Source organism: Lontra canadensis, unplaced genomic scaffold, assembly GCF_010015895.1.
Source record: "Lontra canadensis isolate GAN:19392208 unplaced genomic scaffold, GSC_riverotter_1.0 scaffold17, whole genome shotgun sequence".
Lineage (NCBI taxonomy): Eukaryota > Metazoa > Chordata > Mammalia > Carnivora > Mustelidae > Lontra > Lontra canadensis.
In genome coordinates, this window is record NW_022631011.1 from 10,712,428 (window position 1) to 10,739,094 (window position 26,667).

General features: G+C 38.3%; 1 protein-coding gene across 3 annotated transcripts in view; it reads left to right on the plus strand.

The window, feature by feature from the left end:
- The first annotated feature begins 2,429 nt into the window (after positions 1–2,429).
- RPRD1A (regulation of nuclear pre-mRNA domain containing 1A) overlaps positions 2,430–26,667 on the plus strand; it is a 74,228-nt gene continuing 49,990 nt past the window's right edge. For all 3 annotated transcript variants that reach the window (XR_004382910.1, XM_032859596.1, XM_032859597.1), the window contains exon 1: positions 2,430–2,739. Coding sequence is in view for 2 of the 3 variants with exons in the window: in XM_032859596.1 (XP_032715487.1) it covers positions 2,589–2,739 (151 nt within the window). In the remaining variant the exon portion in view is untranslated. The remainder of the gene's footprint in view (positions 2,740–26,667) is intronic.

Below are 26,667 nucleotides of genomic sequence, written 5' to 3' on the forward strand. Positions count from 1 at the left end.
GCTCTGTCTGTCTCTCTCTCTCTCTCTCAAATAAAGAAATAAAATACTTAAAAAATTATCTAAGGGCAAATGCAGTTACAACCAATATTTTGAAAACACAGCAATAAGTAACAATATCAATAAATACAGATCTAAAAGCTCTGTGTGGAAAGCTGTATTACACACACATATACAGAATACTGTATAAGTCCATAGCAGGAGCAGCCAAATCAGACTGAGGACTAAAACAAACAGAAGAGTTGGTGCTTTGGCTGAGTCACTGAGAGCAACATCTAGCTGGGGAGAGAATATATAAACTATATAATTATAAATAATACAGATTACTAGTGTAAGTTCTAAATAAGGTATTCAAATCAGTAAATAATACAGAAAGGAACTTTTTACATACATTGGACTCATTGGGAAAGAAAAGAAGGTGGAATTTACGGTGGCCTTTAAGTTTCAGGTAGAATTGAGATAAAGAATGGAGTGTGAAGAATTAGAATCTTAGGTGAAAACATAATTTGAGAGATGATATGTAACAATTTTGGTGGCTGCAGGGTTCATGGGAGGGAATAGTGTTGAAGATATACTGAGGTCTCAGAAGACAGGTAAGTGAAACTCTGCCTAAGTTCAGGCTAAAAACTGGACTAAACAGATTGGAAAACCAAAAGTATATACAACTGGGAAAGAAGCATGAAGAGACAGGAATAGATATTAGAGTAAGAGGAAGAGAGAGGAGAGTTATCTCGCCTCGTGAGATATCCTTTGAACCTTGTAATAACATTAAAAATGGGAATGATGAACTATAACTATAATCGAACAAAAAACATATTTGATGCCTACTTGGTGCAAAGTTCTTGAACAGTCCTTCTCAAGAGATAAGAATTCCTGGGGCCCTGGGTGGCTCAGTGGGTTAAGCCTCTGCCTTCAGGTCAGGTCATGATCTCAGGTACTGGGCTGAAGCCCCAGATGGGTCTCTTTGCTCAGCAGAGAGCCTGCTTCCCCCCTCCCCAGCCCTGCCCTCTGCCTGCTTCTTTGCCTACTTGTGATCTCTCTCTCTGTCCAATAAATAAATAAAATCTTAAAAACAAAAAAAGAATTCCTGTGGGTTTTTATCTTTCTTGAAGTTTATATTTATATTTGGAATGTGACAGTATCTTTGTGTTCCCTTTGTGAACTCATAGTACTATGTCAAAATGTATGGATTTATCACACATCATAAGTCATTTGTCACATGTCAAAATGCTGGGTTTAAAAAATATATTATTTATTTATTTGAGAGAGAGAGAAAGAAAGAACGAGCAGGGGGAGGGGCAGAGGGAGAAGTAGCCTCCCCAACAAGTAGGGAGCCCAAGGTGGGGCTTGATCCCAGGATTCTGGGATCATGATGTGAGCCAAAGACAAACGCTTAACCAAATGAGCCACCCAGGCACCCCCAAATGCTCGATTAATTATGAGATTTCTGAAAGTAATTTTTAATTATGTAAGAAATACACGAAACCATTCTTGTAAAAAATGAAAACAATATAACCACAGCTCAAGGGCTCCAATTCTGATCCTGACTTTGATACCACTATTAATGTAGTGTGTATTCTTCCAGACTTTTTGCCATGCATTTACATACTTATCAATTCATATACAATATATGCTTTTATTTTTTTAAAGCTTTATTTATTTAGAGAGAGAGCATGAGCAGGGGGAGGGGGAAAGGCAGAGGAAGAGGGAGAGAGAGAATCCCAAGCAGACTCTGTAGTAACCAGGGAGCCCAGTGTAGGGGGGGGGCTCCATCCCACAAAGCTGAGATCACGATCTGAGCCGAAATTAAGAGACTGAGGGTCAACAGACTGAGTCACCCAGGTGCCCCACAATATACACTTTCATAAAATCAATGTTATACTATATTTTTCACTCTAAAACTTAAAAAAAGAACCAAAAACCCTCCAACCCACCATTGGATTTATTAATCTTTTAAACTGCTACATGTATTCTATACTATGCAGGTTCACCATTAATCTAGCCATTTACCTTCTGTGAACGTCCCACCTCTTTAGAGTTAGTGAGCCAGACCGAACAGCTAGCATACAGCTCGTTGTGCAAACCTGCTGCTGTTTTCCTAGCACTGATGGCAGTTAGCCAAATTGCAGGGTCACAGGGAAGGTTCAATTATGAAAATGTAATATATCATGCCAAATAGTCTTCCAAATTGGCTGTACCAATTTACACGCCTATGCAGAGATTTTTAACTCGTTTTCAGCAGATAATTTTACCATAGAAGTCCCGCTTAGGCTAGCTCCACCCCTTCCCTGGCCATAACCCAGGCTGCACGCCCCCACGTGCCGCCCTAGCGCCAGTTTTGGCCCCGCCCTTTCGCTCGGAGGACCAGCCGCTTGGCCTCGCCTCTTCCGAGGGCGGGGCGTGGATGGGCCCTGACGTCACTGCCGGCCAGACGCCATCTTGCTGGTTTGCGGCCGGTCTTGGATGTGGCGGCAGCGGTGGTGAAAGCGTGGGGAAGGGTGGGGTGAGGGGGCGAGGCCGCGGCGCGGGCGGCTAAACTCTCCTCCCCTCAGCCCCACCGCGTGGGACGGCGTGAACGCGGTGTCGGAGGGATGTCAGCCTTCTCTGAGGCGGCGCTGGAGAAGAAGCTGTCGGAGTTGAGCAACTCTCAGCAGAGCGTGCAGACCTTGTCCCTGTGGCTCATCCACCACCGCAAGCACTCGCGGCCCATCGTCACCGTGTGGGAGCGGGAGCTGCGTAAAGGTGAGTCGCCCCGCCGCCCGGCCTGTTCCCTGGTGCCTCCGGGCCCCCTTCCCTGCCAGCTCCATTCCCCCAGCGACCCCAGCTCCCTGCTGCCTGGCACCGCCCTACCCGGCGCCCCCGTCTCCCCGGCGTCGGTGGTCCGCGGGCTCGGAGGAGCGGCGTGCGCCGCGCTTCCCGCAGAATCTGCGCCTTACTGTGGGTATTATTGCATCGAGAACGAAGGATTCAGAACAAAACCAAAAGCCCTTCTGATTTAACACAGAGGCAACAGTCAGGGGCTCAGGGCTCTTTCCCTGACGAGGGCCAGAAATTCGGGCAGTCAGGTATTTTCTTTCATTCTGTAGATATAATGGAAGATAGGGCTGGAAAAGGGAAATGGAAAGGAAAAAAGATTGGTGTGGGGTTGGGAGTTAATTCCATCATTTCTATAACACATCAGCTCAGTCTTGTAAAATTAATAGCGGAATCAGAGTTTTGGAATTGGGGAATCTGAAATTGCATCCATGCATGATGCAGTGGAAGAACCCCGAATTTGTAGATTTTAGAGGACTAGGTTTCGGCGAATTTATTAACTGCCTGGATTGCAGTTGCCTCACGTCAAAATGAAGGAGTTAGATTGAGTGATCTAAAGTCCTTTCTTGCTCTGTGACTATATACTTCTAGGGCAGTGTACTTGTTTTGCAAAACATTAGTGCTCCTGTAAATGAAGTTAACTTAAGAGTAGTATGTGCTCTCACTAAAATATTCAGAATTATTTCACTTCTGCAGAGCGACTGTATCTGTAAGAACTATGTATGTTAGTGTGACTAAAAATTTAAAAAAATTTATTTGCTTAGTCTGGGTTTGCACCTTAATTCTTAATTCATTGGAGAAAGAGAATGGCACTCCTTGTTACTGTTCCAGACACCCCGATGTATCGATATGATGGTTATTAATTAGGGGCTTTAACAACTTATTATTCAAAATAGATGCTTGATTACTGACCCATATGAAAGCTCTATGATGTGTTAATATGAGAGCTAAAATGTGGCGTTGGCTATAGGAAATGGAGAAATGTCCTTGTGTATTTGCTTGTGGTTAATCTCTTAGGAGAAATTGACTTAGAGCCCTGTGTTTCAGTTCATATATAAGTGCATGTGTATTGGCACACAAGGAGGAATTCATCTTCTGTGAGGGGTCAGAAAGGTTTGAGAAACCTAGGTATAAAGGTCTGGAAAATAGCTGTGAACTTTGCAAAGGCAGTAATTGTCTTTGCTGTAGATTTGGAAACACATAAAATCAATAAAGGATTGGTACCCAAACTGTCTTAAGAACTACTACAAATCAGCAGAAAAATAGTAATGCTGTTAAAGGCATTTCACATGAGGGGAAACCTGAAAGGCCAATAAGTGATACTTAATAATCAGGAAAAAATAAACCGATGAGGTACCACTTTATACCCTTCAGTTTGTAAAAGTATGACAATACCAAGAATCGGTGAGGATGAGGAGAAACAGGAACACTCTTACACTGCTGGTTGGAGTGTAAAAAGATCAACCTAGTGACCTCTAATGAAGTTGAAGGTACATAGTCTTTGACCTAGTAGTTCTTCTAGGAATGTATCCTGGAAACTAGTACCTGTGCTCAAGAAATTACATTTATTGCAGCTTCTTAGTAGCAAAATTAGAAACAGTTTAAACATCTCATTAGTTGGGAGTATGGACAAATACACTGTAATATTCATAGACTAATACTGACCAGCAGTTGTCATGAAACAATATGATTGAGTTAAAAAATAACAAACAAGCAAAATGTTGAGCTAAGAAGGCAAGGTGCAGACCAATATGCTATTTGCTAAAGTTTGAAAACATGCAAAAACAAATTATGTGTTTTGTACCTGTAGTTACAGTTAAAACATGCATAGTGGTGATTAACATCATGTTGCAAGATAGTGGTTACCGTAAGGGAGAGAGGAAGTGAAAGTGGATCTGTGTTATCATATATTTCATTTATTTTTTCAAAAATTTGATACATATGGGAGAGTGATAAGGTGATATTTACTGGGTTTGGGGATATTTCCATACATAAAAGCTTCATAGTTAGAAAAAATTTAAGGCCTATAAAAAGATGCATTAGGAGGAGAGTGGTGTTGGGTGATGACGGTGATGGTAGTAGTGGTGATGATCATGCTGCTGCTGCTGCTGCTGCTACTGACTGCCGTTTTGTTTTGTCTTGGATTATCTGCCAAAAGTTTCCTTTCTTTGATATGACTGTACTTTTGTAGGGCACAGTCTTTGTGTCCCCCCCACCTCCTCTGTAGTTCTGCTCCTCAACTTTAGGATCCTGCATTGCCTGTAGTGTAATGAGAATGAGAATGAATAATTTACTGAACATCAGGCATTGTTTTAGCCATCTTACAGTGATATCGTGAACCCTCATGTTATCTCTACAAAATAAGTGTTTATAAAATGAATTGAGGGATGCCTGGATGGCTCAGTGGGTTGGGCCTCTGCTTTCAGCTCAGGTCATGATCTCAGGGTCATGGGATCGAGTCCCACATCGGGCTCTCTGCTCGGCAGGGAGCCTGCTTCCCCTCTCTCTCTGCCTGTTTGTGATCTCTCTCTCTCTGTCAAACAGATAAATAAAGAAATAAAATCTTTTTAAAAAACCAAATTGATCAAACTTGAAATAAAGAAGTAAATGAATAAAATCAGGTGAACATTTTATGTTAAGTGTAGCATTCTTTAGTTTCTTGAAATGTTTAAAGAAGACAAAAATGTGACACTAGTAGGAAAAATTATTGTTTCAAAGATAAGAAGGAATAGGTAACATGATAATGTCACACATGGTAATCATTCAGTTTTGAAGATTTCCTTTCTTGTTCTACCTTCCTTATTTTTGCATCCTTCAAAGAAAAAATTTCTGGAGTGGGGACAAGAAAAAGAATTTCTTTTTAGAGGGATATCCCCTAAGGCCTTTATGAAGACTAAAGTAGCTATAATTTCCCTGAGAAATACAATAGAGTGTAATCAGAAACATGAGGATTTTGTTGTTTTTGTTTTTTTATTTTTATTTATTTATTTTTAAAATTTCTTTTCAGTGTTCCAGAGTTGTTTATGCACCACACCCAGTGCTCCCTGCAATACTGCCCTCCATAATACCTACCACCAGGCTCTCCCAACCTTCCACCCTCCTCCCCTCCAAAACCCTGTTTGTTTCTCAGAGTCCATAGTCTCTCATGGTTTGACTCCCTCAGGATTTTGTTGTTTTGTAACAGCTTTAAAAATTTTTTTTTTTTTTAAGATTTTATTTATTTGAGAGAGAGATCAGGAGCTGGGGGGATGTGGTAGAGGGAGGAGCAGATTCCCGCTTAGCAGGGAGCCCTATGTGGGCCTCAATTCCAGGACCCTGGGAACGTGACCTTAGCTGGAGGCAGATGCTTAACTGACTGAGCCACTAGGTGACATATAATAGCTTTATTGAGATCTAATTAACATATTACATAATTCATTCATTTAAAGTATACAGTTCAGTGGCTTTTAGTGTATCATATAGTTGTGAGTCTGCTACTACAATTTTAGAATGTTTTCATCACCCAAAAAGAAATTGACTTTTAGGCATCATCCCTAACCCCTTCCACCTTCCCCAGCCCTGGGCAACAATTCATTTACTTTGTCTCTACAGATTTGCCTATTCTTAGCATTTTACTAAATGGAATCATACAGTATGATATCTTTTGTGACAGACTTTTGGTTAGCATGTTTTCCAGGCTCATCCATGTTGTATTATAGCATCTATCAGTACTTCATTCTTTTTTTTTTTTTTTTAAGATTTATTTATTTTAGAGAGAGAGTGTGGGTGGGAGGGGCAGAGGGAGAGGTAGAGACGATCTTAAGCAGACTCTAAGCTGAGCATGGAGCGTGATAGGGGGCTTGATCTTATGACCTTGAGATCACAACCTGAGCCAAGACCAGGAGTCTGACACATAACCGACTGGGGGGCACCCCAGTACTTCATTCCTTCTTATGGCCAAGTAATAATTCATTATATGAATTTTTTTATTAATCAGTTGATAGACATTTGGGTTGTTTCCATGTTTTGCTCTTTTGAATAATAGTGCTATGAACATTTGCATACACGTTTTTGTGTGGGTGTTTTTTCATATTTTTTGGAAATACACCTATGGGTAGAGTTGCTAGGTCATATAGGAACCTTGTGTTTAACCTTTTGAAGAACTGCCAGATTGTTTTCCACAGTGACTATCATACAGTCCTGTCAGCAGTGCATGAGGATCTAATTTTTCTACATCTCTGCCAATGCTTGTATTATCTGTCTTTTTTATTATAGCCACCTTGCTCAGTGTAAAGTGGTGTATGATTGTGATTTTCATTTGCATTTCCCTGTTGGCTAAGGATTTTGAGCACATTTTCATGTGCTTATTGGCCATTTGTATGTTGTCTTTGGAGAAATGTTTGTTGAGATCTTCCCCTCACCCCTTTTTTTAATGTAGGCTCCATACCCAGGCTGGAGCCCAGTGCAGAACTTGAACTCACCATCCTGAGATCAATACCTGAGCTGAGATCAAGAGTTGGACACTTAACCGACTGAACCACCCAGGCGCCCTGATTCTTACCCATTTTCAAATTGGGTTATTTGTCTTTTTATTAATTGAGTTACAAGTGTTCTTTTTTTTTTTTTTTTAAGATTTTATTTATTTATTTGACAGAGAGATTACAAGTAGGCAGAGAGGCAGGCAGAGAGAGGGAGAGGAGGAAGCAGGCTCCCTGCTAAGCAGAGAGCCTGATTCAGGGCTCGATCCCAGGACCCTGGGATCATGACCTGAGCTGAAGGCAGAGGCTTTAACCCATTGAGCCACCCAGATGCCCAACAAGTGTTCTTTATGTATTCTGGATACTAGTCCCTTATCAGATGCAAGACTTGCGAACGTTTTCTCTCATTCAGCAGTTGTTTCTTCACTCTCTTACCTACTGTCTTTTGAATGCAGTTGTTTTCATCTCTGACTCAAGTTTGGGGCTGAATTATAAAACTATTAACATACATCACTAATTATATGTTATTTATTGCTATGGAAATAATGACCACGAACATACCAGAATTTACAAAGCAACACTGATATTTGGGCTCTTTTCTACACACAAACACAATAGAATTGGCCTCAGTCAGTTGAGCGTTTGACTCTTGGTTTTGGCTGAGGTCATGATCTTGTGGTCACGGAATGGAACCCCACATCAGGTGCTGTGCTCATCGTTGAGTCTGTTTCAGCTTCTCTCTCCCTCTTATTCCTGCTCTCTCACTCTCTTTCTCCAAAAATAAATTTTTTTTTTAAAGATTTTATTTATTTGACAGAGAGGGAGAGAGAGAGCACACACAAGCAGGGGAGCAGCAGAGGAAGAGGGAGAAGCAGACTCCCAGCAGAGCAGGGAGCCAGATGCAGGACTCCATCCCAGGACTCTGGGATCAGGATGTGAGTTAAAGGCAGATGCTTAAACAACTGAGCCTCCCAGGCGCCTTACCCTTAAATTGCTAGTAAAAATAAAGGTGTGCTTCTAGATTAAACAAATATGGTATAATAATCCTTAATTTTACAGGAGTATTTTTGGATAAAATGAATTTTTCATTTGAAATGTATCAGTAAGTTAATTCTGTTGGTTTCCTTTATTCCTCAAATATTTATTACTTTTAAAAATTTTTGAAAAGATTTTATTTATTTACTTGACAGAGATCACAAGTGGGCAGAGAGGCAGGCAGAGAAAGAAGGGGAAGCAGGCTCCCTGCTGAACAGAGAGCCGGATTTCAGGACCCTGAGATCATGATCTGAGCCGAAGGCAAAGGCTTAACCCACTGAGCCACCCAGGCGCCCCATTCCTCAAATATTTATTGAGAGAGCTCCTGCTCTTTTGCTAGACCAAGGATGATTCAGCAGATAAAACACACATAGCTGTCTTCATGGAACTTACATACCAGTCAGGGAAATGGACCCTACTAATAGTACCTGAACAGTGATACAAACAAGAAATAAAATATAACTGGAAAAGTAGTCTGGTGGCAATCAGGGAAAGCTTCTTTGATTTGAGATATAAAATATGAATAGAATTTACCAGAAGTTTAAAAAATATATGGACAATTTTTACTGTTGTTTTAGTCGTTTATATGTGGTTTTATGTAGAACAAATGTTACTTGATGTTGTAAATATAGCAGTTCATGGTTCCTTTTTGGAACTAGGCAGGATAATGAAGTAAACATTTTAGATAAATTTTTAATGTTCTAGGTCTACAAAGAACTTTAAGTGATTCAATATCTTGAATATCTTTATTTTTTTAAAGATTTTTTTTAAAGATTTTATTTATTCATTTGACGGAGAGAGAGAGACATCACAAGTAGGCAGAGAGGCAGGCAGAGGGGGGGCAGGCTCCCCACTGAGCAGAGAGCACAATGTGGGGCTCGATCCCAGGACCCTGAGATCATGACCTGAGCTGAAGGCAGAGACTCAACCCACTGAGCCACCCAGGTGCCCCTAAGATATTTTAAATCTTTTTGTTTGTAAAATGCATTAAGAGGATTATAATGATTAATAATATGGTCACCTTGCTGTGACCTAGGTTTTTTGGGCATTTTTGGTTCTATAGCGTAACTCTTGACTGCTCTCAGGCACCTATTAGTCTTACTCTTCTTTTTATAGCTTTTTATATATATACTCTTCTTTTTCCTTAGTCCCTTCTCTAATAGTCCATACTCTGATCACTGAGAAATTAAGTAAAAACTTCACTATGCTTATGTTAATTGCCTGGACTTCCCAGGTGTATTAAAAAATATACAGCAGTATCTTACTAATAACATGCCCCAAAAAATAAAACTCGAAAGGGAAGAAAGGTTATAAAAAGAGGAGAAAGACTCCTTTCCATTTTCTTCTCTTCCTTACCTATGCATTTTCCCCACCTAGAATCAGTTTATTAACAATTTGTATATTCTTCCTGAATTTTCTTTGTATACGTAGCAATTTATATGTTATAATTTCATTATCTTGCTTGGACAGATGGCAAAGTATTATATAGATTAACATATAGACTTCTCTGTGCTTTGCATTCTTCTAATATATATTTTAGATTGTTGCATATTTGTGTATATGGTGTTGCCTCATGTAAAAAAATTAGAGCGACAGGGTTGTCTGGGTGGCTCTGTTGGTTGTGTCTGACTCTCGATTTCATCTCAGGTCATAATCTCAGGGTCCTAGCATTGAGCCCTGCATCAGCTCCACACACAGCAGGGGTCTGTTTGAGGGTTCTCCCCTCTTCTCTCAAACAAACAAATAAATAAATACATACATACATACATACATACATACAATCTTTTTAAAAGATTACTGCATGTATTCTGTTTTATGGGTGCACCAAAATTTATATAACCATTACTTTATTGATGAACATTTACGATGGATCTGTTTTTTAATATTAAAATTTGTAAATATTAATTTATGTTACTAAATATTCTAGTTTCTTCTCTAGTGATTTCCACTGACTTAAGAGACCATGATTGAAGTGATAGGCATTAGTGTATTACACCATTTTTTTTTTAAAGACTTTATTCATTTATTTGACAGAGATCACAAGTAGGCAGAGAAACAGGCAGAGAGAGAGAGGAGGAAGCAGGCTCTCCGGCGAGCAGAGAGCCCAATGTGGGACTCGATCCCAGGACCCTGGGATCATGACTCGAGCCAAAGACAGAGGCTTTAACCCACTGAGCCACCCAGGCGCCCCTAAAATCCTTTTTTTTTTTTTTTAAAGATTTTAATTATTTTTTTGACACAGAGTACTACACCATTTTTTAAGTTCATTTTTATCCCCACATATTTTAAATGTTTCTTTTATTATAAAATTTTTATCTGTATTTGGTATATTTTTATTGTCATTCTGTTTCATTTGTGTCTCTATTCATGTACCACTATCACACTCTTTGGTATGTTTTCATATCTGGTAGGACATCTCCCCACCCCAGTCCTTTCTGCCCAGCCCCCTGCAAGTTGGTCTCCCCCCCCCCACCCCAGTTTTCTTGTGTGTTCTTGTTTTGTTTTTCCAAATAAAGTCTAGAGTCAGCTTGTTATTTACAGGGTAAAAAACCACTTTGGTATTTTTGGAGTTACACGTCAGTTTATACATTAGCTTAAAGAAACTTCACATCTTTTTAATGGCAAATTATCTTTTTAGTGGCAAACCGTGCAGTCTTACTCTCATGTATTTATTTTAATTCTTTAAATAGGTTTTTCTCAAACTTGTTCAGATATCACTTCTTGATACTTTATAAAGGTTATAACTTCTTGATACTTTATAAAGACCATGGTGATACGCACACTTAATTTTAAAACAACTGTACTAAATGTATTTTGATTAATTCTAGTATAGGCTAATAGATGTGTCAAAGGATTAAGCGGCATTATGCAAAAAACCTTAAAACTGAAAAAAATACGTATTTTTATTAATTGAGAAAATGGCTTGCAGTGGTTGGTTTTTGTGATGGCACACTTTGGTCCATCTCAAGGAAAGTCATTCTGCTTCAAGAGCATGGCTTTAAAATCCTTACCTAGTCAACAAACTGCTTTTTTTTTTTTTTTTTTTAGTATTTGTACAAATTATGTGTATTGTATTCTCTTTTATAGAATTTTTTAAAAATATTTTATTTATTTGACAGAGACAAAGACAGTGAGAGAGGGAACACAGGCAGGGGGAGTGGGAGACGGAGAAGCAGGCCTCCTGCCAAGCAGGGAGCCCAGTGTAGGGCTTAATCCCAGGACCCTGGGATCAAAACCTGAGCCAAAGCAGACGCTTAACAACTGAGCCACCCAGGCGCCCCTATAGATTATTTTTTTTTAAACAAATGAAAATTTTTTGGGTGGTCAGGGACCATGTTTTGCTGATGAAAAAATTAAGTTTTCTTAGAGTATCATGAATTATTATCTTAACCAAACTTGTGATGGTTAATTTTATGTGTCAGCCTGACTGGTCCATCAGGCGGCTAGATATTTGGAGATTTAATATTTAAATCTGTAGACTGAGTAAAACAGATTGCCCTTGTTTACTGTGGGGCGGCCACAGTCAACTGAAAGCCTGAAAAGAACAAAAATGCTGACCCTCCTGTGAGTAAGAAGAAACTCTTCCTGCCTGACTGGGCTGTTTTCCTGCCTTTGGACTCAAAGTGAAACATGGACTCTTCTCGATCTTGAGCCAGTTTTCAGACTGGAACTATACCATCAGCTGTCACGCGTCTCCAGCTTGCTGCCTGCAGGTCTTGGGATTTGTCTGCCTACATAATCTCATGAGCTCCTGAATGTTATTATCTCTCTATATGTATATACATACACATTTTATTGCTTATTTTTCCTGGAGAACCCTGATAATATAGCAACTTTATCTAGATTTACTACAATTTAGTTAGTAAATCAGCTGTATTTGTTGTGGATTTAATCCAAGTTATTGTTTGAGAATTTTAAAAACGCAATTGATGTGCTATAACTAACACATAAAAACTCTTAAATGATTAAAAATAACTTTGTTTTATGAATTTTAATTTGGTGCCTTAGTTACTATATCTGTTTTCTCCATCAATATGTTGATGACTCAGTGATCCTTTTTTTTCGTCCCAGTCTCAGTGTTTACTGAGTGGTGTTTCTTAATACTGCAGGCTCAGTTTGCACTAAGTAACCCTTTATGTCATCTTTCCCCACTTCTATCCCACTGTTATTGTTCTTGGCTTTCTTATTCCGGTGAAAGACTACTGTCCACCAGTTGCCTAAGCTCAAAACCTTAAGTTTGGCCTGGACCCTCTGCATATATGCCTCACTTTCAGCTATTTTGTTGCTATATTAAATAATATCTCTACTGCCCACATCCTCCTCTTTTCCTAGCACCCTTACGGTATCCTCCATGTAATTTCCTTGTATCTAGCCTCTTCAACCAACCAGTTGTCCTACTTACTAATGTAACATAGAATTACCATATGACCGAGTAATTCTACTTTTAGATATATATTCATAAGCATAGAAATATTTAGGCATTCAAACATACACTTTATAAGAACGCTTATAGCAGTGCTATTCACAGTACCCAAAAGGTGGAAACATCCTGAATGTTCATCAGTGGATGATAAATATATGTGGTGCAGTGGAATTCATGCAGCAGAATATTACTAAGCCATATAATGAGAAGGAATGAAGTGCTAATTCTGCTGCAGTGTGGATGCACCTCAGAAACCTGTGAAGTTGAAAGAAGCCAGACACAAAAGGTAACATATTTTATGATTCCATTTGTATGAAATACCCAGAATAAGTTAATCTACAGAGGTGGAAAGTGGTTGCCAGGAACTGGGAGGAGGGGGTAGGAATGGAGAATGGATGGCTGTTTAAGGAGTCTGAGGTCATCTTTGGGGGGGTATGACAAAAATGTTTTGGAACTAAATGAAGGTCATGGTTGTGCAACCTTATGAATGCATTTACTGCCGCTGAATTATACACTTAAACGTGGTTAATTTTATATTATGTGAATTTCTCCTCAGAAAAAGTGATGCAAAGGGCACCTGGGTGGCTCAGTTGGTTAAGCGACTGCCTTTGGCTCAGGTCATGATCCTGGAGTCCCAGGATTGAGTCCCACATCGGGCTCCCAGCTCCATGGGGAGTCTGCTTCTCCCTCTGACCTTCTCCTCGTTCATGCTCTCTCTCACATAAATAAATAAAATATTTAAAAAAAATTGATGTAAACACCTTGCACATTTATGTGCTTTTATATACTGTTTGTTGTTATTGTTTTTTGAGACAGAGACTGCAAGCAGGAGGGAGGGGCAGAGGGAGAGGGAGTGAGAGAATCTTAAGCAGGCTTCACACCCAATCTCGTGACTCCTTTCTGCAGCTTCCTTTAGTCTCCAGGAAGGAAGAGTTAATTGTCGATTTATAGTCCCTAGTCCTCCTTTTTGGGATGAGGTTTTTTTAGGGGGAGAAAAATTCCAGTTAACATTCTAGAGTTGTAACAGTGTAGTTTGGATTGGTACCAGCTTTTCTTCAATAGCATACAAAAACTGTTCCTAAACAGCTGTCTCCCCCTTTGTGTTATTATTGTTGCAAGTTATATCTTTATAAGTTGTATGCCCATCAACAGACTTATAATTATTGTTTTATGCATTTGTCTTTTAAATCATATAGGAAGCAAAGAGTTACAGACCAAGACATATGTTAATACTGCTTTCTATATTTACTTATGTAGTTACCTCTATTGATGATCTTTCTATGGCTTTTAGTTATTATCTTATGTCCCTTTAGGATTTCTTGTAGGACAGCTCTACTAGTGACAAACTCCCTCAGGTTTTGTTTAGCTTGAAATGTCTTAATTTCTTCTTTAGTATTGAAGGATAGTTTTGCCAGATTTCTTTCAGCAATTTTTTATAAAAATATGGCCTCTCACTTACTTTTGGACTCTATAGTTTCTGCTCAGAAGTTGGCTGTCAGTCTTATTGAGCTTTCTTTGTACATGACAGTGAGTCATTCCTTGCTGCTTTCAAAATTCTTTGTCTTCTGAAAGTCTTTTCACAACGTGTCTCAGTGTGGGTCTCTTTGAATTTATGCTACTTAGAGTTCATCGAGATGCTTGGATTTGTAGATTCGTGTCTTTCCTAGATTTGGGGGCATTTTTGGCCATTGTTTCTTCAGATAGTCTTTATGCACCCTCCTCTTGTATTGGTGGTGTGCCACAGAACCCTTAGGTTCTGTTCACTTTTCTTTATTCTTTTTCTTTCTGCTCCCCAGACTCCCTTTCAGTGGTCTTACCTTTAAATTTGCCAAGTCTTCCAACTCTGACATATTCTGTGGTGTAACCTCCCAAGTAGTTTCTATTGCTATTGTTATAGCACTTGTCGTCCAGTATTTTAATGGTTCTGTGTTGAGTTTCTTTTTACTGAAGGACTGAGCCTATTCCTTTGTTGCCTCAGAATCTAGCACAAGGTAAATATGTGTTGAATGAGTTATTGAATGAATGCTGGAAAGTATGTAGTATCTGAGACTTCTAGAGCTGGAAGGAATATTGCAGAATGGTTTGCTTTTGTTTAATTAATTTATTTAAAAATACTTTTATTTATTTATTTGACAGAGAGAGAGAGCATAGCAGGGGGAGCAGCAGGTAGAGGGAAAGGGAGAAGCAGGCTCACTGAGTGGGGAGTCCAATGTGGGGCTTGATCCCAGGAACTTAGGGTCATGACCTGAGCCGAAAGCAGACACTTAACAACTGAGCCATTCAGGCACCACTTGTTTCCTTTAAAGACAGTGCCTGATTTAGGAACTTCTGACATCTTAAGGCAAATAATGAATTTCAGTTATGAACATTTCCTTTATTGAGAAAGACTTGGAAAATTTCTAGCTTTTTTGGTCTGTAATATTGTTCTGTTCTTCCTATATTTATCAATTCTTAGAGTAGTGTTCTTAAAGTTTGGCTGGTGGAGCACCAAGATTCTTTTAGGGGGTGTATGAGTCCACCAGGTAAAAATTATTTTCGTAATACTTCTAAGACATTTTTCCCCTTTTAATGGTTAACATGTGCTATGATACTGTAAAAGCTGATGTGGGTGAAAACTGGTAGTACCTAAATATTAATCAAGGCAGAGGGAACACTGTGCTAAAACTCAGTATGTTTTTCATACCACATTCACAACTAAAAATATATCACATTCCTGACTGCTAATCAAAGCAGTTCACATTACTAATTTCGTTATATCTTGACCCTTGAGTATATATCTGTGTGTGTTTGTGTACACAGTGCACCTTTCTTTATTGTGGTAAAGTATATGTAATACAAATTTACCATTTTAATCATTTTTAAAAGGAGCAGTTCGGTGGCATTACATACTTCCACATTGTTTTGCAATTGGGATCTCCATCCATCTCCAGACCTCTTCTCATTTTCCCAAACTGAAACTCCATACCCGTTAAAAAATAAGTCCCCATTCTCTCCTTTCCTAGCCCTTGGCAACCACCCTTCTACACTCTATGAATTTGACTACTGTAGGTACTTAATATAAGTGAAATCATATAATTTATTTTATGTGTATAACTGGCTTATTTAACTTCATATGTCTTCAAGGTTCATTCATGTTGTAGCATACGCCAGAATTTCTTATCTTTTTAAGGCTGAATAATATTCTGTTTTATGTATATACCACATTTTGTTTATTCATCTGTTGATGACACATCTGTTGCTTTTGCTTTGTGGCTGTCTGATATAATGCTGTTATGAACATGGGTATGCAAATATATGTTGGAATGGCTTTTTTGTTTCTTTTTAGTATGTATCCAGAAGTGGAATTGCTGGGTCATGGAATAATTCTATGTTTAATTGAGGAACCACTATACTGTTTTCCGCAGCAACTGTACCATTTTATATTCCCACTTGTAGTGGTTCCAATTTCTTTCTTTCTCCCCCCCCCCCTTTTTTTTAAGATTTTATTTATTTATTTGTCAGAGAGAGCACAAGCAGGAGGAGCCACAGGCAGGGGGAGAGGCAGACTTCTGCTGAGTAAGCCTGATGCGGGACTTGATTCCAGGACCCTTGTATCATGACTTAAGTTGAAGGCAGATGCTTAACAACTAAGCCACCCAGGAGTCCTGCATGGTTCCAATTTCTGCACATCCTTGCCAAAGTTTATTATTTTGTGTGTTGTTTTGTTTGGTTTTGTTTTTGAAAATAATCCTAATGAATGTGGAGTGATATCTGCTTGGGGTTTTGTTTTTAATTTTTATTTTTTTTTAAGATTTGATTTATTTGTTAGAGAGAGTGAGCACAAACACAAGTAGGGGATGTAGCAGACAGAGGAAAAGGGAGAAGCACACTCCCCGCTGAGCGGGTTCCTGATGCGTGGCTTGATTTCCGGACCCTGTGATCATGACCTGAGTTGAAGGCAGACACTTAATGACTGAGCTACCCAGGCGCTTCTGCTTGGGGTTTTAATTTGTATTTCCATAATGACTACTGATTCTGTATGTAAGCATTTATTTCTGGGCTATTTTGTTCCTTTATCTGTTTGCCTGTATTTATGCCTCTACAATACTATTCCAATTTGTGTAGCTTTCTAGTAAGTTTTGCAGTCAGGATGTACAAGTCTTCCAACATAATTTCTTTTCTAAGATTCTTTTGGCCATTTTATATCACTTGAAAATCTATACGAGTTTTAGGTTGGGTTTTTTATTTCTGCAGAAATGCCATGGGGAGTTTAATAACGTTTTCCTTTAATCTGTAGGTCACTTTGAGGGGTATAATCTTATCAATAGTGAGTCTTCCTACCCGTGGACATGGGATCTATTTGAATTTATTTATGTCTTCTTTCATTTCCTTCAGCAGTGTTTTATAGTTTTCTGTGTACAAGTCTTACGCCTCCTTTGTTAAATTTATTTCTAATTATTTTATTGTTTTTATCTGATTATAAATGGAATTTTCTTTAGTTTCCTTTTTGGCTTGTTTATTATAATTTATAGAAACTGAATTTTGAGCCCTGAGTTTGTATGCTGCAACTTTGCTAAATAGGTTTGTTATTTGTGGACTCTTTTTTGTGGAATCTATTTTGTGGAATCTTTAGGGTTTTCTATAAGTAAAATCATGTCATCTGTGAATAGATTTTTTGAAAAGTTCATGTGTCATCTTGAGCCTAACAATGTCCCAATATTTTTAAACATTTTTCCAGTGAAATCAATAATGATATTTACACATGGGACTTTTGATACTGCCTAATGAAATGTTTCAGTAGTTGGAATGTCTGTGTAACTGTGAACCAGTATTTTTTTGAAGACTAATACATGATGTTATAAAATTATGCGTGAGTAAAAGATTCACTCAAAGAGCATGGTAGACAAGGTTTTTAACATAACAGTTTTTAAAGTTGATTGATAGATTTTAGGATTCCATATTACAATTTACTATCTAAAAAATAGAATTGGTTGAGTTTTGTTGTAGTTTCAAAAAAGGATGCCCACAATTATCTGTAATAGCTATTAAAATACTTGTACTCGCTATATCTGGGTAAAGCCTGCCTTTTTCTCATTATTTTCACTGAAACAACATTACTATGGTTTATTTAATAGAAAGCAAATATGAGAATCCAGCTGTATTCTCTTAAGCTCAAGATTTGCAAAAATGTAAAACAAGACCCTTTAAGTTTTGGAAATACATTTAAAAAAAAAAGATTTTATTTATTTATTTGACAGACAGAGATCACAAGTAGGCAAAGAGGCAGGCAGAGAGAGAGAGGAGGAAGCTGGCTCCCTGCGGAACAGAGAGCCCGATGTGGGGCTCGATCCCAGGACCCTGGGATCGTGACCTGAGCCAAAGGCAGAGGCTTTAACCTACTGAGCCTCCCAGGCGCCCTGGAAATACATTTTTTAAATGTTATGTTAACATCTAATTTTTTATTACTACTATGAAATGAACTAATATTTTAAGGTTCTTCTGTTTTAATTTTTAATAACATAAGTAAGCATTGATAAATATGAGCAATGTGAGTAAAATCTCTTGGTGTTCTCAATAATTGGTAAAGAGTATAAAGGGGTCCAGAGAGCAGAAAGTTTGAAAACTGCTCTCAGATTAATAGAGACCATGAATGTTTTATGTTAGTTTTGTTTTATTTAATCTTAATCTTGCCTAACTTAATACAGTAGTAGTTTTAATTTTTAAAGCTTTAGCTTTCAGATCCTCTTGGGGTGAAATCAAAGACACTGCTATTAATGTCTGTAAATAGGATGCAAATAGTATGCAAATACCATGTGAAGTTTCTTCCAATTACCTTTTATGGGCATTGCTTGTGTAGTGATTTTTTTAGCCCTGAAACTAGAGATATTAATGTGAAATTTTTAAAAATACTGTATATTTTTAGATAATTGTAGATTCACATTCAGTTGTAAATACTACATCCTGTTTGGCCTTTGCCAGCTTTGCCCAGTGGTAACACATGCAGAACTCGTTTTTGTAATTTCCAAAAAAGTAGATTTTGAATAAAAAGCACAGCAGAGTTGTGATACTGACATTATTATAGTCAAGGTAAAGAACATTTCCAACACTGCAAAGAATTTTGTTGCCCTTTCGTAGCTATATTCACTTCACTCCCAGCACGTCCCCTACTTAACCTGTTTGTCCAATTTCTTCATTTTGAATTATGTTTAAAAAAAAAAAAAGATTGTTTTAGAGAGAGAGAGAGAAAGTGTGTATGCACGTGAGCCGGGGGTGGGAGGTCAGATGGAGAGGGAGAGAAATGGACTCCCTGATAAATGCGGAGCCCAGTGCTGGGCCCTGTTCCACACCCTGAGATCGCTACCTGAACCCAAATCAAGAGTCTGGCACTTAACTGACTGAACTCCCAGGTGCCCCTGAATTATGCTTTTGATGTCACTTAAGAACCTTGCTTAGCCCTGGATTTTGTTCTTTTTCCCCCACTATGTTTTGTTCTAAAATGTTCACACAATTTTGCCTAAGTCCATGATCTGCTTTGAGTCAATTTTTGTATAAGGTGTGAAATTTAGGTCAAGGTTCGATTTTTGCATGTAGATGTTTAGAATCTCCAGCAGTTTGTTCAAAGGCTGTCGTTCTTTCATTAAATTGCTTTTGCACCTTTGTTTAAACTGACTTGGACTTATTTGTGTGACACTATTTCTGGGTTCTCTAGTCAATAGATCCACCAATGAATACCATACATAGTCTTTTTTTTTTTTTTTTTTAAGGTTATTTATTTGGCAGAGAGAGAGAATTGAGAGCACAAGCAGGGGGAGCAGCAGAGGAAAAGGGAGAAGCACCCACCCTGCTAAGCAGGGAGCCTGATGCGGGGCTTGATCCGGGCTTGATCAGAGGACCCTGAGGTCATGACCTGAGCCGAAGTTAACTAACTGAGCCACCCAGACACCCCAACATATGTAGTCTTGGTTACTGCAACTATATGTTGAAATTGAGTAAACTGGTTCCTCATGTATTTTTCAAAATTGGTTTAGCTGTGCTAGTTCCTTTGCTCTTCTATACAGACTTTAGAATAATCTCATCTGTATTAATAAAAGCTATTTTGATGAGATTTTGATAAGGCTTCTTTAATGCTATATACTGGTTTAGGGAAAGTTGACATCTTTATTACTTTGAGTCTTCCAGCCCATAAATATGGCACACCTTTCCATTTCCTTAGATCTTTATTGATGTTCACAGTCAACATTATGTAGCCCTGTATGTGTTTTATTGTTTTCACACTTAAGTATCTCAGCTATTTTGAGCAGTTTAAAATGGTATTGTATTTTTAATTTCATTGTCCACATGCTCATTGCTTATATGTTAAAATACAAGTGATTTTTAAGCATTTATCTTGTTTTCTCTGACCTTGTTGAACATACTTAGTTATAGGAGTTTTTTGGTAGGTTTCCTTGGGATTTTTCTGTGAACACAGTTACGTCATTTGCAAATAGGTACACTTTTATTTCTTCATCTTTGACCTCTGTGTTGTTCTTTTTCTTACCTTATTGAACTTGCTGGCATTTCAAGCACTGTTGAGTAAGAATGAGAGTGGATATCCTTGTCTTTTTCCTTACTGGGAAAGAAGTCAGTCTTCCACCATTAGAATGTTAGCTGTAGTTTTATTTTTAGATTTTGTATCAAGTTGAGGAATTTCCTCTCTATTCCTGATTTTTGAGAGATTTTTTTTTTTAAACTTTCTTTTTTTTTTTTTTTTAAGATTTTTTTTTATTTATTTGACAGACAGATCACAAGTAGGCAGAGAGGCAGGCAGAGAGAGAGAGGAGGAAGCAGGCTTCCCACTGAGCAGAAAGCCTGACGCGGGGCTCAATCCCAGGACCCTGGGATCATGACCTGAGCTGAAGGCAGAGGCTTTAACCCACTGAGCCACCCAGGTGCCCCTTTTTGAGAGATTTTAAAATGTTGATGAATTAAGCCTTTTTTGCATCAATTGATCATGTGATTTTCTAAATTTAGTCTTGATATGCTGTATTATTGATCAGTTTTCAAATCTTGAGCCAGGTGTACATCCCTAGCAAAAATCCCACTTGTCTGTGATTATGAATTCTTTTTACATATTGCTGAATTCTTTTTTTTTTTTTTTTAAGATTTTATTTATTTATTTGACAGAGAGGGACGCAGCAAAAGAGGGAACACAAGCAGGGGGAGTGGAAGAGGGAGAGGCAGGCTTTCCATGGAGCAGGGAGCCCGATGCAGGGCTGGATCCCAGGACCCTGGGATCATGACCTGAGCCGAAAGCAGATGCTTAATGGCTGAGCCACCCAGGTGCCCCTACATATTGCTGAATTCTATTTGCTAAGTTTTTTAAAGGATTTTTATGTCTGTGTTCATAAGGACTTCTGGTCCACTTTGTGTGTTTTTGTCTTGTTTTAAAATCAGAGTAGCACTGACTTCATAAGATGAATTTCCCCTACTTCCTGGAAGAGGTTGTGTAGAATTTTTAAAATTCTTTAAATATTTGGTAGAATTATTTAGCAGAAACCATCTGGATCTAGAGTTTCCTTTTTTGGGAACTTAAAAATTACACATTCAATTTTCTTAAGTGTCATAGGACTATTTAGATTTTCTGTATCATACATTGGGTGAGTTGCTGTAGTTCCTATTTTTTTGAGGAAGTGTAGTCCATTTAGCCTAAGTTGTCAAATTTATATGTCCGGGGTTGTTCATTGTATGGCATTAGTATCCATATTGACTATAATGATATTTCTGTTACTGAAAATTTGTGTTTTCCCTTTTTTCCCTTGTCATTTTTGGTAGAAGTTTGTCAATTCTATCCATATTTTCAAAGAAACAGCTCTTTGATGCTCAACTTTACTAATCATTAGGAAAATGCAAATAAAAACCACAATGAAGTATCACCTTACACCTGCTAGAATGGCCATCATCAAAAAGATAAGAGATAACAAATGCTAGAGAGGATGTGGAAGAAAGGGAACCCTTGTGCACTGTTGGTAGGATTATAAACTGATACAATTACTATGGAAAACAGTATAGAGGATCCTCAAAAAATTAAAAATAGAGCTCCCATATGATGCAGCAGTTCCACTTCTGGGATATATCCAAAGGAAATGAAAATGCTAACTTGAGAAGGTATCTGCACCCCCATGTTAATATCCATATTATTTACAGTTTCTAGGACATGGAGACTATCTAAGTGTTCATCCTCAGATGAATGGATAAAGAAATCATTGTATATATACACAATGGAATATTATTCAGCCATAAAAATGAGGAAATGTTGCCATTTGTGACCTGGGTGGACCTGGAGGGCATTATGCTAAGTGAAATAAGTGAAATAAGTCAGACAGAGAAAGACAAATACTGTATGATCTTATTTATATGTCACATCTTAAAAAAAAACACAAAAACCTAGAAACAGAAACTCACTGAAACATCAAACGTGGTTACCAGAGGTGGGAGGGGGATTGGAAGAAGGGGTCAAAAGGTACAAACTTCCGGGACGCCTGGGTGGCTCAGTTGGTTAAGCAGCTGCCTTCTGCTCAGGTCATGATCCCAGCGTCCTGGGATCAAGTCCCACATGGGGCTCCTTGCTCGGCAGGGAGCCTGCTTCTCCTTCTGCCTCTGCCTGCCACTCTGCCTGCCTGTGTGCTCTCTATCTCTCTCTCTGACAAATTAAAAAAAAAAATAAAAACACACACACAAAAACAAAAGGTACAAACTTCCAGTTACAAGGTAGGTAAATGCTAGGGCTGCAGTGTGCAACGTGGTGACTGGTTTATCTTGCTGTATTATATAAATGAAAGTTTTTAAGAGTAAATCCTAAGAGTTCTCATGATAAGGAAAAAAAACTTTTTTGGATCTATATGAGATGATGGATGTTAAACTTACTGCATTGTTTCTTTTTCTTTTTTTGAGAGTTTATTTATTTATTTGACACACAGAAATCATAAGTAGGCAGAGGGGCAGGCAGAGAGGGAGAGGGGGAAGCAGGCTCCCGGCTGAGCACAGAGCCGGATGTGGGGCTCCATCCCAGGACCCTGGGATCATGACCTGAGCTGAAGGCAGAGGATTTAACCCACTGAGCCACCCAGGAGCCCGCATTAAGTGTTTCAAAGTGTATGTAAGTCAGACCATTATGCTGCACACCTTAAACTTGATGTACAGTGATGTATGTCAGTTAAATCTCAGTAAAACTTGGGAGAAAACAGCTTGTCTTTCATGGATTCTTTTTCTTCTATTTTTGTTTTAGTTTCAGTAATTTCTGCTTTTATTATTTCCTCTTTCTGTTTTCTTGCGTTAATTTTGCTCTTATTCGAGGTTTTTGAGGTGGGAGTTTAGATTATTGATTCGGGACTTGTTCATCTTTTCCATTATATGCATTTAGTGCTAAAAGTTTCTCAGCCCTGCTTCAGCTTTATTCCATAAATTTTGATAAGTTTTTATTTTCAGGATATTTGTGTATGCTAGTTGAGGCATTCTTATGATGACTGGCTTAAAATTTTTGTCAGATACTTCTAATATCTTTGTCACCGTAGTATTAGCATCTATTGATAGTCTTTTTTCATTCAATTTGAGATCCCTTTGGTTCTTGGTATAATGAGTGATATTTGCTTGATCCATATTTTGTGTTTGAGAGATATTTTGTTTGAGAATCTGGACTTTATTTAATACCGTTTATTCTGAATTTCTAGGACATTACCCCATCAGGGGAGGGAGTTACTCTTTGTTACTGTTGTGTGCAAGTGGGAGTTTGGCTGACACCACAACTGGGGGTTAGTAATGTGGGTTTTAGGACGGCTGGGCCATTGTGGAAGTCCTGGCTCTCCTCTAGGCTTCCTGTGACTCCATCCCAAGGGGCAGTGCCTTCTTACTGCTGGATGGGAATGGAAGTCCAGGCCTCCCTAACTTTGCCTTCTCTGACACCACCCTGGAGAGGTGAGGGGCTCTACATCACAGCCTGGCTTCCCAGTTAGCCTTTGTTAGTGTGGATGTGGGCAGGGCACAGTTTTTTGTGCTGCTTTATTTTTTTTCCCTGTGGTGTTTGGCTAGAGTAGATTGGTTATTGTCCAAAAGTTTCGTGTCTTTCTAGGCTTCTCTTTTCCTGGTCATTTGGCTAGAATGAAAAGTTTGTGTTGGAACTTTTTATGTCGGCACCTGTTAGGATTTCTGGGTTGCTGACTTAAAGGCAAAAAGAAAACTCCGAAGAACTGACCCAAAGATTCCTACCCTGTCTGCCTTTGTTTCTTTTCTTATGTTTGGTAGTTGTACTTTGCAGGAGAAATAGGGAAAACTACATCTGCTCCATTTCCTGGAAACACACGTTCCCTTCAGACTGGTCTTTATATTGGAACTGGGACACATCACTTGAAACTCTGAGACTAGTATTTTTACTAATGTTTTCTTGTCTTAGATATTATAAGATACTTTCTGGTTTGCATGTTGTATTAGTATTTTAACAAGCTTATTTTATTATAACAATGCTAAACACTTTTAGTTTTTATTGCTTTAAAATACACACTTGTAAAATTTAAAACAGCGGAATAGTATGTTAAAGTGCCAAGTAAAAATACACTGCAAAAAGGCCAGTTACTCCCAAATTAATTTGTAAAGTCAGGGCAGTCTATAAGAAATTTGTTCTTTTACAAGAAATTTAACTAACTCTAGAGGTCATTGGGTAAAGTAAATGTGGAGGAAGAGCCAAGGCAATTTTTAATTTTTGTCTTGTGAATTTTGACTTTTTTTTTTTTTTTTTAAGATCTTTATTTATTAGAGAGAGAGAGAACAAGCAGAGGGAGTGGCAGGCAGAGGGAGAGGGAGAAGCCAGCTCCCTGCTTGGGAGCCCAATGTGGGGCTCCATCCCAGGACCCTGAGATCATGACCTGAGCCGAAGGCAGACACCTCACTGACTGAGCCACCCAGGTGCCCCATGAATTTTGACAGTGTTGAAGAGAAAACAGTAATGGAAATACTATGCTCTTTTAGGTATCTGCACAGCCTCTAAAGGCATCAAAGTTAGAAAACTATGATGTCAGTACAGGAAGAGGAATATGTATGAAAGGAACAGAGTAGATACTTAGGAGGAAACCCATTTTATGCAGGCATTTGGTAAATAAGACACTTTATATTTATGGGAGAAGAACTAGAATATTAAGAAATGATTCTTAGATTTCTACTGAATACCATATTTAAAGTTAATCCGGTTAAAGATACAACACTGGAAAAAAATCAGCTATGGAATTATGTTAGGAAAACATGCATTTATAGTTCTGTCTAGTCTTGTGTAGTGAAAAGACTTTCCAAATAAGGCCCAGGGGTCTTATAAGAAATAACAGGGGGATCATGACCTGAGCCGAAGGCAGATGCTTAACCGACTGAGCCAGCCAGGTGCCCCTATAAGTCATTCTTTTTTATGCTCTTTTGTCAGTGGCAACCTCTTAGAGGGTCACCCATATCCTTTGGATACAACCCAGTGATTTTTAAATAGCTTTCTTGCTTTTTATCATTGACAAGTTATGCCAGGCTCATCTTACACATTTCCTGCTTTTATTGCGAAAATGTGTAGGGACCACAGTATGGGTTCTGGGATTGCTAATCAATTTCAGTGCATTTCTTTGAATGCCTTTTATTACTTAAATAATTGTTTCATTGATAAATGCAGGTAATAACTTACCGTGTAGGGTTGTTTTGAAGATTAAATTAGATACACAATAAACTTTAAGAGCAGTGCCTAGTTATAAGAAAATAATCATGTATTTTTTTAAATTCAGGTATAATTAACATACAGTATTATTAGTTTCAGGTGTAGAATGTAATTCAGCAATTCTGTATAATTCTCAGTGCTCATTTTGATAAGTGTACTTTTAAACCTCTTTATCTATTTCACCTGCCCTCCCACCCACATCTCCCCAGCAATCACCAGTTTGTTCTCTGTATTTAAAAGTCTGATTTTATGTTTGTCTATTTTTTTCCCTTTGTTTTGTTTCTTAAGTTCCATATGAATGAAATCATAATTTGATTTTGGATTATACTGTCTAGGGTCATCTGTGTTGTTGCAAATGGCAAGATTTTATTCTTCTTTATGGTCGATGAATATTCCACAGTATATCCATCTTCTTTATCCATCAGTGGACACTTGGGTTTTTCCCATATCTTGGCAATTTTTTTTAAAGATTTATTTATTTATATAAAGAGAGCATGTCAGGGCCGGGGTAGAAGGAGAGGAAGAAAATCTCAAGCAGACTTCCTGCTGAGCCTGGACATGGGGCTTGATTTCACAACCCTGAGAGTAGGATTTGAGCTGAAATCAAGAGTTGGATGATCAACCTACTGAGCAACGCAGGTGCCCCCATATCTTGGCTGTTGTAAATAATGCTGCAGTAAACATAGGGGTACATATATCTTTTTGAATTAGTGCTTTTGTTTTCTTTGGGTAAATACCCAGTAGTGGAATTATTAAATCATATGGTAATTATTTTTTATTTTTTGAGGGAGCTCCATACTGTTTTCCATAGTGACTGTGGAAATTCCACTGTAGTATTTAAAAAATACTATCCTTATAAGAGTAGAAAAGTTTTAGTCTCAGTCCCACTGTAGAAGTGTAATGTGAATAAACTGTATGGCGTGTATTCTTCCAGAACTCTTCCAGTTGACAGTGTCTTCTACAGTCGTCTGATGGTCTGGGATGAAGTTTGTTCTTTTCAAGATTTTAAAAATTCATTTGTTGCATATACTAAAATAAAAGTTTTTGAAATTATTTCAGGAACTTCGACCTATTAGACTGGGGAAGAAGTCCATTTGCTTGGGTCTGGGTGTTCTTTTTTTTGTTTTGTTTCATTTTGTTTTTCTACCAAATATTGAAATAAGAGAGATAATGTACCCAGAAGACAAAGTCAAATTGGAACATCAAGTGAGCACTACCCAGAAGCCCTTTTCAGCATGTAGGCCCAA